The sequence below is a fragment of the Nothobranchius furzeri genome, chromosome 1 (genome assembly GCF_043380555.1).
Source record: "Nothobranchius furzeri strain GRZ-AD chromosome 1, NfurGRZ-RIMD1, whole genome shotgun sequence".
Taxonomy (NCBI): Eukaryota; Metazoa; Chordata; class Actinopteri; order Cyprinodontiformes; family Nothobranchiidae; genus Nothobranchius; species Nothobranchius furzeri.
In genome coordinates, this window is record NC_091741.1 from 89,115,362 (window position 1) to 89,128,338 (window position 12,977).

General features: G+C 44.1%; 1 protein-coding gene across 4 annotated transcripts in view; it reads right to left on the minus strand.

Annotated features, from left to right (window-relative positions):
• The window catches only part of mid2 (midline 2), a 296,983-nt gene that overhangs the window by 33,281 nt on the left and 250,725 nt on the right, over positions 1-12,977 (minus strand). For all 4 annotated transcript variants that reach the window (XM_054739119.2, XM_015946679.3, XM_015946671.3 and 1 more), the window contains 2 exons: positions 12,349-12,476; positions 10,562-10,705 (listed from right to left, as the gene is read on the minus strand). In XM_054739119.2, coding sequence (XP_054595094.2) covers positions 10,562-10,705; positions 12,349-12,476 — 272 coding nt within the window. The remainder of the gene's footprint in view (positions 1-10,561; positions 10,706-12,348; positions 12,477-12,977) is intronic.

Consider the following 12,977-nt stretch of genomic DNA (forward strand, 5'->3'; position numbering starts at 1 on the left):
AGTTAAGTTTCTTGGTTTTGTCATTGAGAGCAGGCGGTTGAAAACAGACCTGGAAAAGGTCCAGGCGGTTCTGGACTGGCCTACCAATACGTTTCGTAAGCAACTCCAGAGGTTCCTTGGGTTTGCTAACTTTTATAGATGCTTTATCAGAAACTACAGTCAGACTGCTGCAACTCTCACAAGCCTCACCTCCATTAAACAACCCTTTTGTGTGGTCTCCGGAGGCCGACAAAGCCTTTCAGGAGCTAAAGAACCTGTTCACTAATGCTCCTGTGATAACCAGACCCGACAAAACAATTCACCCTGGAGGTCGATGCCTCGGACACTGGTGTGGGCGCTGCCCTTTCCAGGTGTCCTCCAAGGACCACTGTCTCCACTCGTGTGCATTCCTCTCTCATCGTCTCTCCCCTGCGGAGCATAACTATGATGTTGGGGATCAGGAGTTGCTGGCCGTTAAGCTGGCTTTTGAAGAATGGAGACATTGGCTGGAGAGTTCGGAGCTCCCTGTAGTGGTTTGGACCGACCATAAGAACTTCTCCTATCTCAGAGAGGCTAAGAGACTCAACCCAAGGCAATACAGATGGTCTTTGTTCTATTCAAGATTTAATTTAGTAATTTCTTTCAGACCCGGTCATAAGAACACTAAACCTGATGCCTTGTCCCGCCGGTTTTCCCCTGACCAAGAACCAGACCCGGTTCCCATACTTGCCTCTGCCTGTGTGGTCGGAGCTTTGACCTGGGACGTCAGTCGACAGGTCGAGGAAGCCCTGAGAATGGACTCTGGCCCAGATAACGGTCCACCCAACTGGTTGTTTGTACCTAACAAGGTGAGAGGGGCTGTAATCCACTGAACACACACAGCTAAATTCTCCATACACCCAGGTGTTGGCCGAACTGCTGCCCTCATTCGGAGGTACTTCTGGTGGCCATCCCTTTACCGGGATGTAAAGAGTTATGTGTCTGCCTGTCATGTGTGTGCGAGAAACAAAAACAGTAACCAACCCCCCTATGGTCTCCTGAGCCCCCTTCCAGTACCCTCACGTCCCTGGTCCCACATAGCTTTGGACTTTGTTACGGGACTACCATCATCTCAGGGCTTCTCTGTGGTTCTCACAATAATCGACCACTTTTCCAAAGCGTGTCATCTCATTCCCCTCAGCTCTCTGCCTTCATCCACCGACACAGCTCAACTCCTCCTCGCTGCTCCGCGGCTGTGTTGTGGTGGATCCAACAGAAACTTAACGGAGATGGGCTGATCTCGCTGCTAAATGGTGCCCCTGATGCAGGACGCTACCTGAAGGCGTGGGAGACAAAGAACCTCCAGCCGCCCGCCATTATCGAGCCCGCGGCACATTCACCGCCAGATTCCTCCGCGAAAATGATGTTGATTAACGCGCGCTCCATCGCCAACAATTCTCACACCCTCAACGATCTGTTCCCTACCAAAAAATTAAACTTTTTGTGGATTTCCGAGTCGTGGCAGTGCGAGGGTGACGTCACTCATCTCCGTGAGCTCTGTCCTCAAGACTGCTCTTTCTTCTCTGCTCCACGAACCACAGGCCGCGGTGGAGGAACAGCTGTTATCTTTAAGAAACATTTTTCATGCCAAATTATATCCTCAAACTCCTACAGCTCATTCGAGATGATCATGATTAAAATTGGTCGAGTTCAACCAGTTTATGGAATTCTGGTCTATCGCCCACCTGGATCTACTTCATCCTTCCTGTCTGACTTTCAGGATCTCCGATCTTCAACTATTAAACTAGACAGGATAATCATTGTTGGAGATTTCAACATCCATGCTGAGGATCTATCTAACTGCTCCACTAGGGAGTTCCTAAACATGATGAATTCTTTTAATTTCTCTCAACACGTGTCTGGTCCCACTCACAGAGCAGGCCACACCATGGATCTGGTCTTTTCCTACGGACTTCTTGTTGATAAGCTGCAGATAAATGATGTTGTGTTCAGTGACCATAAGTCAGTTTCTTTTCATATCAACTTAAATTCTGAATCTCTTTTACCAGTCTCTGCTAAGCAACGACGTATTATCAACAGTTCTACCATTTTAAATTTCTCCTCCCTCTTTGACTTTGTACCTCCTTCCTCTGATGATGTAGAGCTCCTTACCAACTCATTTAATGATCACTGCCTCAAAATTCTAGATCAGGTCGCCCCTTACAAAATCAGCCGCAGTTCCAGTGCCTCTACTTCACCCTGGCTGAACAACCAGATTCTTGAACTTAGACGCTCCTATAGGAAAGCGGAACGACAGTGGAAGAGGACAGGTCTGGTTGTTCATCGTGAATATTTTAAAGAACTTCTAGTCATACAACAAAGCTGTAGAAAATGCCAGGTCTTCTTTCTTCAGCAACCTCATATGTCAAAATAAGAATAATCCTAAGGTTTTGTTTGATACCATCTCCAGCATCGTGTCTTCTCCTCCGCAGCAGGCTCAGCTATCTTCAGCTGATGATTGTAACAGATTTTTCCACTTTTTTGCAAACAAGGTGCTGAATCTGAGATCCAGCATTCCACCAGCCCTCGCCCCCTCAGGAGGGGAGGCCCCCCAGTGCTCCGAGTCTTTCACCTCCTTCTCCCCAATTACACTAAATGACTTAACCTCAATAATCAGTCAGATTAAACTCTCATCATGCTCATCAGATATCTTAACTCCTGTTTTAGTCGGGTCCCTTGCCTCTATCAGTCCATCTCTGTTGACTATAATCAACAGCTCACTGAGCCAAGGCTGTGTTCCATCTTACTTTAAAAATGCAGTAGTGACTCCTCTCTTAAAGAAACCCAACCTTGATGCCAGCTCCACCAGTAACTTTAGGCCCATTTCTAAGCTACCTTTCATCAGCAAAGTACTTGAGAAGGTTGTTGAAACCCAACTCAGATCCTGGTTTTCTAAGTCAAAGATCTCTGACCCCTTCCAATCTGGCTTTCTGAAGCAGCACTCAACTGAGACTGCTCTCGTAAGGGTGCATAATGACCTCCTGATGGCTGCTGATGCAGGGAAATGCTCTGTCATGGTCCTGCTCGACCTCAGTGCAGCTTTTGACACTGTAGACCACAACGTTCTACTAAACAGGTTAAATGCCCTGTCTGGGATTTCAGGTTCTGCTCTAGACTGGCTCTCTTCCTATCTAACAGAACATTTACAGTGAAGTCTGAAACCTTCTCTTCAGATACTGCCTCTCTAACGGGGTCCCACAAGGTTCAGTTCTAGGGCCTCTACTATTTGCATTCTATATTCTTCCCCTAGCTGGCATCATTCAGTCTTTCCCAGACATCTCCTACCACATCTACGCTGATGATATTCAGATCTATATGTCCTTTATGCCACACCAGTTGGACAGGCTGGCCACACTTGTACTCTGCCTGACCCAGATCAGTAACTGGCTGTCCAGCAACTTTCTTGTCTTAAATGCTAACAAGACAGAGACCCTGATCGCTGCACCCCCAGAACTTCAGCCAAAAATCGAGCAAGAAATTGCCTCTTTTTGCCCATCAGCCAAGGCCAACATTAGAAACCTAGGAGTTATTTTTGATCCAGCTTTAAGTTTAGACTCACACGTCAAAACCATCTCCCGCTCTTGTTTCTTTCAACTGAGAAACATTTCAAAAGTCCGTAAACTGGTTTCTACTGCAGATCTGGAAAAAATAATCCATGCCTTTGTGTCATCACGCTTAAGACTACTGTAACGCTCTTTTTACTGGTCTCAGCAAAACCTCCCTCTCACGCCTTCAAGCCATCCAAAATGCAGCAGCCAGACTCCTAACCAAAACCAGCAGACGAGCTCACATCACTCCAGTTTTACAGTCCCTCCACTGGCTCCCGGTAGAATATAGAATACAGTTTAAAGTTTTAGTCCTGACCTATAGAGCTCTTAACAACCAGGCTCCAAGCTACCTATCTGAGCTTTTATCCCCACACACCACCTCTCGGAACCTTAGATCCACATCTGAAAACCTCCTGGCTGTTTCTAAAACCAGACTGAAAACCAAAGGGGACAGGGCCTTTCAGACTATTGCACCCAGACTTTGGAACAGTCTACCTTCAAATCTCCGTCTTTCTAACACTGTAGAGGTCTTTAAAAACCATCTAAAAACTCACATTTTCATCCAGGCGTTCCCTCCCTAAATGTTTCAGAATGATGGCTTTGTTCGGGTTCACACCTTCACTTTGTTTATACTCATGATTTTATTTTCTATGTTTATCACTGCTATTGTTTTTCTAATGTTTTTATTGGTTAGAGGTATTTGCCCTGATCTTTATCATGTTGTACAGCGCTTTGTGATTTATATCTGTGAAAGGCGCTATATAAATAAACTTTTACTTACTTACTTACTTACTCATCAAGCATGTCTTCAGGCTCCATGGAATCCCGGAGGAGATAGTGTCAGACCGTGGCTCCCAGTTCGTTGCCAAAAGGTCTAAGGAGTTTGCTGCTAGCCTGGGGGCCCATGTGGCTCTCAGCTCTGGATTTCACCCCCAAAGCAACGGTCAGTCAGAAAGAATGAATCAAGAACTCGAGTCTATGTTACGTTGTGTCTGTTCCTCCAGCCCATCTTCCTGGAGTGACCACATCCCCTGGATCGAATATGCTCATAACAGCCACGTATCCACCGCCACAGGCCAGTCACCTTTTGAGGCTTCCCTCGGGTATCAACCCCCCATTACCAGCAGACAACGTAAGTTCCTCCCCCTTAGTTCCCCACTTCATTCGCAGGGCAAAAAGGACCTGGTCTCTTACCACTGCAGCCCTGCACCGCACGGCTGAGAGGAACCGGCGGTTCGCTGACCGCCGCAGACACCCGGATCCCTGTTATGTACCTGGGCAGAAGGTCTGGCTCTTCACTCAGGATATCCATCTCAAAGCCTCTTGCAGGCAATTGTCACCCAAATTCATTGGTTCCTACACTGTCTCCTCCATCGTCAACGCCTCCTCCGTTCGTCTGGACCTCCTACACCCCGTGTTTCATGTATCTCGACTCAAGCCTGTTTCTTCCAGTCCCTTGTGCTCCGCTCGTCAACAACTGCCCCCTGCTCGCCATGTGGGTGCGGGCCTCGTCTACTCCGTCCACTGTCTCCTCGACGTCCGCCGCCGGGGTCGCGGCTTCCAGTACCTGGTGGCCTGGGCAGGCTATGAACCGGAGCATTGCTCTTGGATCCCTGGATCGTTCACTGAGGATCCGTCACTGATCAGGGATTTTGCAACCTCCCGGGCGTCCTCCTCTAGGCCGCCAGGTGGCATCCCTTGGGGGGGGGGGGGGGGGGGGGGGGGCTGTCATGGTCTGAGGTGAGTGGTTCATTCATGACCTTTAATTGCAGGTGAGTGGCACTGAGGAGCGGGCAGCTGCAGCCAATCTGTCATCTACCAGTTGGTGTATAAAGGAGCAGGGAGACGACATCACCTCGTCGGATTGCTCACTTTGGTACACTCCAACCTGAGATCACAAAGCCAACTCTCAAATTTAGAAATCTTGCACTTGTCTTGAGTTTTAGCATATTTGTAATCCGTGATCCCTGTCTTCAGGTATCCTCACTATCACCACCTCGTCAGCCATAACCACAGATTGTCTCAATGGACCACGTCTCCCCAATAAACCTGACCGACCCGCTCTCAGCTACTCATCCCACACTCACCTTCGCTCAGCTGGATTCTCCTCTCAAGCTCGACCCTCACCTCAGGCCTGACCACCCTCCTCATCTTCCACTAATTCCCTACTCACCTCTACACCTTCAACCTCACCCGGACCCTCGCCTCACGTTGACGGCGCCCCTTCAGTTACCCTTTTCTAATAAATATTGTTTTACTCTTTTATCCAATCACCGTGTATGCTTCTGAATGTCCTGGGTCAGGGAACTAAACCAGAACATGACAGCATGAAGTGGATCCTGAAACTAAAATATCCCCTGAAAGTGAACCTATTTGATCTTGAAGTCTGCAGCTATGTGTGGTAAACCCAAATAACAAGCTGTAAACATTTAAAACCCACTCAGACCTCTACAGGCTTTCATTTGCTGCTTGCAAAAAAGTTCCTTATGAAAAAACTATTGTGCTTTTACAACCCTAGAACAGCTGTAACTTTGCAATATTATTTTAGTTCATGCAGTATTTTGTTGTAATGAACACTGTTAACACTAATCCAGTAACTCATCTTCTATATGACCTCATTCAGCTTTCATTGCAGAAACATTCCAACCCATTTGTCTTTTAAAATGTTCCTTCAGTATGAGGTTTATAGGTTTTTGTTCATGAACATTTTCATCCCGACATTTCAACAAGAATGGTGTCCAATCTGCTTGATGTTTCAGACCCAAATGGTGGCAAACATCAACCAACTGATACAATTTGGCTGAAGGACAAAATTAATGGTTTTGCTGCTTTGAGCACGGACAAACATCAAACAGAGGGGAGTGATTCAAAAAGTACAAGTGCTTCAGGGATGGGAGTGGTGTCTAGAGAGGGTTTCTAGGAGTCACCAGACACACAAGTCAACACTCCTTGTAGTTAACACAGTTCTTGACATTTGTGAAACTGGCCCTGAAAGTAAATGTAAAGCGCCCCCCCCAAGGCGCTTCACAACACAATCAGTCATTCACACGCTGGTGGGGATGAGCTACAATGTTCAAGCTTCATAAAAATCGTACATTAATACTGATTTCAGAAATAAAGATATTCCGTTTTAGTAATGCAGTTTTATTATGACCGCTGGAAGATTCATATCGATGATGTGACACACTTTACTTTGGATTTTACGTCTAACGCATCTGCCCGACTCTTTTTTTTCTTCTTTTGTTACATTCCTGCTACATCTGTCACTAGTAACGGTTATCTTACCGTCCTTTCTACACCCACTATGTCCTAAACCTGATGAAGTAAGCTTTGGATCATGTGTCTGAAGTGTGTTTACTCTCACGAAGAACACAGACTCTCTGTTGCTGCTGCAGCATCACCTTCTTCCTCAATGAATGAGTGAATATCATCATCAGAGGGTGAACTTTACTCTTCAGAATCAGAGGTAGCCATTACCAGACAAAGAGCTTTGTCAACAATAAACAGACCTGTCAGTAATTTAAGTTTCTCCTCTCAAATATGAAACAATATTCACTCTCTATGCTTTGTGCGCCACCTCTCCTCAGTCAAGATCCTCCGGGGGGGTGGGGGGGTGGGGGCAGCTTTCAAACTGTATAAACGCTACAAATTTCAACAGAAACACATCCACAAGTGATGTTCAGATCGAAGTTACGCATCTTTTCATGACGAATTAAGATTGCAGCCGTGGCTCGTTAAACGCAATATTGCAACTTCGGTACTCACAGGGTAAATTTTACAGTCCTCAGCAGGCCTTTCAGTTCTAAGTTAGTACATTTCTAATAGTTATTTTGATTTTTAATTTTTATTATTTATTGTACACGAGTGGGACAAGTGAAACTACGTTATTACGAGAATTTATTTATATTGTGCATTGTTGTTATATCAATACTAAATTAACATTTTTATGGTTTTGTAATTGATTTATTACAATGCCTTGATTTTAGTGAGGTTAATAGACATCGTAGTCATAAATACGTACCAGTTTATTTGTATAGCGCATTTACACACAGCATGAGAGCTGACCAAAGTGCTTCCCATAAAAGATTAAATCAAAAATAGATATAATCACAGACGTGGTCATAAAATCACAGGCCAAAGGTCAAATCATAGAAATGCATTTTTTAAATGAGATTTAAACGAGGCAAGAGATGGAGCCTGTCTAACCAACAGTGGAAGTGCATTCCAAAGAATGGGGGCAGCACAGATACATGCCCGCTCCCCCCGTGCTTCATATCTCATCCAGGGACATGGAAAGCAGTAGATCTGGAACCTCAGTGCTCGCCCAGGGTTATAAGGAGCAAAAATATCAGAGAGATACAGTGGTGCCAGGCCATTGAGAGCTTTGAACGTGAAAATTAGAACCTTAGAACAAACTCTAAAAACAACGGGAAGCCAGTGAAGCTGTGCAAGGACAGAAGTAATATGACTACGACAGCAGCAGCATGAGCAATCTGAAGGCGATTCAGAGCCGAGAAAGGAGTGCTGATTAGGAGAGCGTTGGCATAGTAGAGATGGGAAGTTATAAATGTGTGAATCACTGATTCTAAATGCCTCCTCTTGAGTATTGGTTTCAGGCGTGTTAGTTGGTGCAACTGGAAGAAGCATGATTTTACCGCAGCGTTTACTTGAGGAACTGTCATGAACTGAACTAGAGGACCCGTGATGACACCAAACACAGTAAGATGTTTTAACAGTCTTTATTAGCCTGAAGCTAATAGGTGGAGTTACCGGGGTAAACTCAGGTACGGGCACGAGTGGGTCGAAGCCAGGTTGAGACGAAACAGGTACAAGGAGCAGGCTAGAGATGTGGTCGAAGACAGGCGAGGGTCGTTGTGGCAGGCAGAGTCCTTGGCAAGGGTCAGGCATGGAAACAAGTTCAGGAGGCTATGATCAGGCAGGATGTAAAAAGGCTGGAAGATTTGCTAGCAGAAGCGTTCAATAATCTGGCAGAGTGCTGGTGGCTGACTGTGGAATATATAGCTGGTGAGGCAGGTGTGTGGCATGAGCTTGATGGTGAGTTGACTGTGGTTGCTGGGGAAACAGGGCTTGGCTGGAGCTTGATGAGGGGACCAGGTGCAATGGATGAAGGCTGATGAGGTGAATGATGGTGCATGGAGGTCAGGGCATGGCAGGATCATGACAGGAACCACTGAGAGTCCAGTATATCCAGTATAAATGCTATGGTTCTATTTACAGACATGATCATTTATTTCTTTGTTTCGGTTTTCCGGCCTTGGTTATGGCCAAGAATTTTAATTTCGTGCATCCCTAGTTACCTCTTTACATATCCAAGTGTGCCTGGATGTATCTGAGAATGGTTGGGATGATCCAAGTCCACTTTGTGCATCAGAGTGTAAGGTGGCCTTCACAAGTTGGTTAGGGCGTGTCCAAGTGTCAGTGGGATGAGTTTGAATATGAGTAGAATGGTGTAATTTTTGGCCAAGTGGCTTAATCGGATCAAAGTGTGTCCATCAGATATTTTAATTGTCATCAGCTTAAAGGAGCTGTGCGCATAATGATTTTTATCTGACGACACAGTCTATTGCCGGGGTATTGAATTCCAGTCCTGGAGGGCCGGTATCCAGCACATTTTAGAGTTAAAACTAAAACATGCTGGATACCGGCCCTCCATGCCCGGAAATAAATATCCCTGATCTAGCGGCCGACAAGCGCATCACTCCAGGATGTTGTTTTCACTTACGTATTTACAGCCGAAAGCAACGCCTCTCGTTTATGAACGCACCCCACTAGCTGACAAAAAAAGAGCTAAAACACATTGTTTTGCATGTTATGTTGTGTTGTGTTTTCATATTTAAAAGACTTACTTGTTCATGAGAAAGGTCTCCAACTCTGCATCAACCGAGGTACGTCCTTAAAAGCTCAAGCACGCCCTGTGATTGATGTTTGTACATACGCGGTGGTCTAACCCTGTATGTTAGTGCTGATCAGTGTTTAGTTCATATTGCACGGGACAGGGGACGAGCTTAGCAAATAAATAAAGACTTATTGCTAACATTATATAAATCACAGTACATGATGAGACAATCAGTTTTATGGATTTGTAAAAAATCATACATAATTCCTCAAAGGGGAAAACGTTGGAAGTTTTTTGTTCACAAGTAATTTAGTTTATTCAGACGCAGCCTAACAATTCTACACCAAGCTGTGTATTCTCCTTAAATAGAAAAATGTTTTCTCCTGGCATTCATAGTTCATTTTATGTAACAAAACAAACATGAACATCTGGCATATAAGGCCAGAATGAACCTTTTTTGGTTTTTGACAGTTCTTCTGGGCTTTGTTGGAAATTGGATTCCTAAGATGTCAAGCGACTGCAAAGATTATCTCCCTCCTTGTGAAAAAAATCTTTACAACTGTAGAATAAAAGACTTCAAATATGACTGTAAGACTCTCATCAGCTTGTTATCCAAGATCATAAACCTTTCCTCCTTGGTACTGTGGTTACTCAAAAGTAAGTTCTCCAGGTCCAAAGTAGGGTTGATGGTGACTGAGGGGTTAAGTGCCTGTCTATTAACTGGAGGGTTGTGGGATCAACCTCTCAGTCTGTTGCAGTCCGTGTGTCCTTGGGCAAGACACGGTGGTCAGAGGGATTGTTATCGACGTGCTCGGCAGCCTCGCTTCCATCAGTGCGCCACAGGGTATCTGCGGCTACATTGTAGTTCATCACCACCAGGGTGTGAATGTGTGTGTGAATGGGTGAATGACTGGTTGTGTTGTAAAGCGCCTTGGGGGGTTGTGAAACCTTAGAAGGTGCTATACAAATACAGGCCATTTACCATTTTAATCAGCATGTGAAAAAAAAAGACATCTGCTATAATCAAACGTTTTCATTTCTATAAATGAAGACATGGTACACCACGGCTTTTACACACTGTATCAGCAGCTTTTACCTGTACCACATGCCATGTATTCAGATGTGTATGTGCACTCACTGATGAAGTTCGTCTGGCCAGTGTAGATGGTGTACTGCAGCTCATAGGAGGTGACACTAAACTCATCATCTGACGTCCAGTGAACAGTGATGGTGTCGTGGGAGGCGGTGCATAGCTCTTCTCTGATAGCTGGAGGGTTGGGAGCTACATGTAAAGCAAAAAAAAAAAAAAAAAAAAAAAAAAGCATGACAACATAAATACCAGTAATTGAATATATTTATTAATTTATCCTAAATATAGATGACATCTGTAGAAAAGGGACCCATTTAATATGCATACAGTAAATCTTCACAACCTTTCATGGAATCATTTGTGATGCTGAACACCTAATCAGGTTGCTCCCTCTCACTGTGACCTGACAGAGGCTCAGCATGCTGACATGGCTGAAAAAACATCGACAGGTTCTGCCAAGGGCAGAAGTGTAACACGCTGAGAGGGAAACGGCTACAGACATCCACTGACTGGGACAGCTGGCTGTTGGTTTGATTTATAAGGGTTGTAATCGAAACTGAGAGGAAACAACTGAACACCTAAACTGTACAGGATGTCAGCACATTTAAAACTCAGGTGAAGTTCTGAACAAACTTTATAAACTCCATTTTATAACAGAAGAAACAGAAGTTGTAACAGAAATTTCTGGTGTGCAGACATGAGTGCAAGATGCATTTGTGTTGTTGTATTAATGCATTTTATGTTTTACATCGTTTTTAACCGCTGACCTGCTAGATCCCATAGATGAATTTATATTTAATGTAAATGAGAGGAACAATAAAGGTATTGTGCAATGCTTTCTTTAGATGTCTAAAAACTCAACAAGAGCTGAAAAAATGTCTAAATGTACTTGTTAAGGTTTAAACATGGCAACTGTAGAGTGCACAATTAATAAAATTTGTATTTCAATTTAAATTTCAGCTCCATCCAGTCATAAAAACAACGTAATTAATAACAAATCCTGACTGAAATGATTTGTTCACATTCCACTCAGTAAGCAAGTTCTGTTTTTTGGTATTTTTTGATGAACACGCATTTCCATCATTTGCAATAGCTGAACACACATCCACCTCGTGATGGTGTTTTTAAAATGTCTGTTCCCGTAAACATGGCAGAGTGAGGGCAAAACACACTGACAGTGTATGATGCATCAAAATTAATCTTCCATTGTTTCCAGTTATGATCCAAACACACCATGTGATGCTGAATTCCTTAATATTTCTCCACATACCTCTCTTTCGGAGAAATCCACAGTTTTATGAATCCCTACTTGGTCATGGCAGCTTTTCTCAGAGTTCTTAAGCTCTCTGCAGAGCTGTGTGTCCGTGTTTTCATGCATGTGCTTTCAGCTAATGTTTGTTACAAAATATTGATATATTGATTCTATTTATTTTGGTCTCATAATTCATAGTGAAAATATTTAGCACGTCTAAACTGCTCAACTCTGCCATCTGCTGATATAAACCAGTGTCTGCAGTCTGCAGAAAATGTAAACTCTGGACGATTTAGACTTTAGATATGCCAAAAATGCTAGTGATCAAAATAAGGTCTTAAAGCATATAACTATAGAAATACTGGAAACTTTGGAAAGTGAACTCGGATCATAAAAACAATTTTGTTTTCATGAAACTCTTATTTTAATGAACCCTTCTGCAGATAGGTTTAATTTGAAGAGGAGATAGGAACAGCTTCCTAACTCAATGAGTAAACCATGAGCAACATTTGTTATTTCAAAATAACTGTCATTGTTGAACTTAAAATAAATGAGGTCGGTGGAGACAATGTGCACGGCATACCTGTTAGGTAATCTAACCCCTCGAGAATCTTCTTCTCTCGGGAAAAGTCAAGAGCGAAGTTATCAAATGCCTCGTTCAAGTTCACATCAGGGATGAGAACCTGGGAGGAGGCTGTTGCCATGGCGACCCTGTCGAAGGGATTGGGAAATAGGTAGAGGTCAGCAGATTAGAAGAGGTGATGAATTTAACAAAAGGGACAACAGATTAGATGAGGTGATGACAAACAAGAAAGGATGAAAGGTGAGGAAGGATGTGAAAAAGGTGAGGTGACAAGAGACTAGAAGTGGTAGACGTCTTTAGAGACACAAGAACATGTGTGAAATAAATATTTGAGATCTGAGGTAAGACCTCTGCACCTTGGTCCATGTACTCTATATCTACCATTGTGCTAGAGCAGAAGAATATCCGAACAAACACCAACACTCCCTCTGCTGTCAAACTTGTGCCCACTTCAGCTTTGAGCATAAGTAAGCTGCCTGTGGCAGGAGCCGGCATCAGCTACAGTTTTGGCAGGGAGACGCAGCACAGAGAACAGCGCAGCACTGGTCTTTCAGATCTCTGCTCTGCAGTCGGTCTGTCAATAGACGACTCAGTAAGGTGCTGGGAAAAAAGGCTGAGCAAAATAAAAG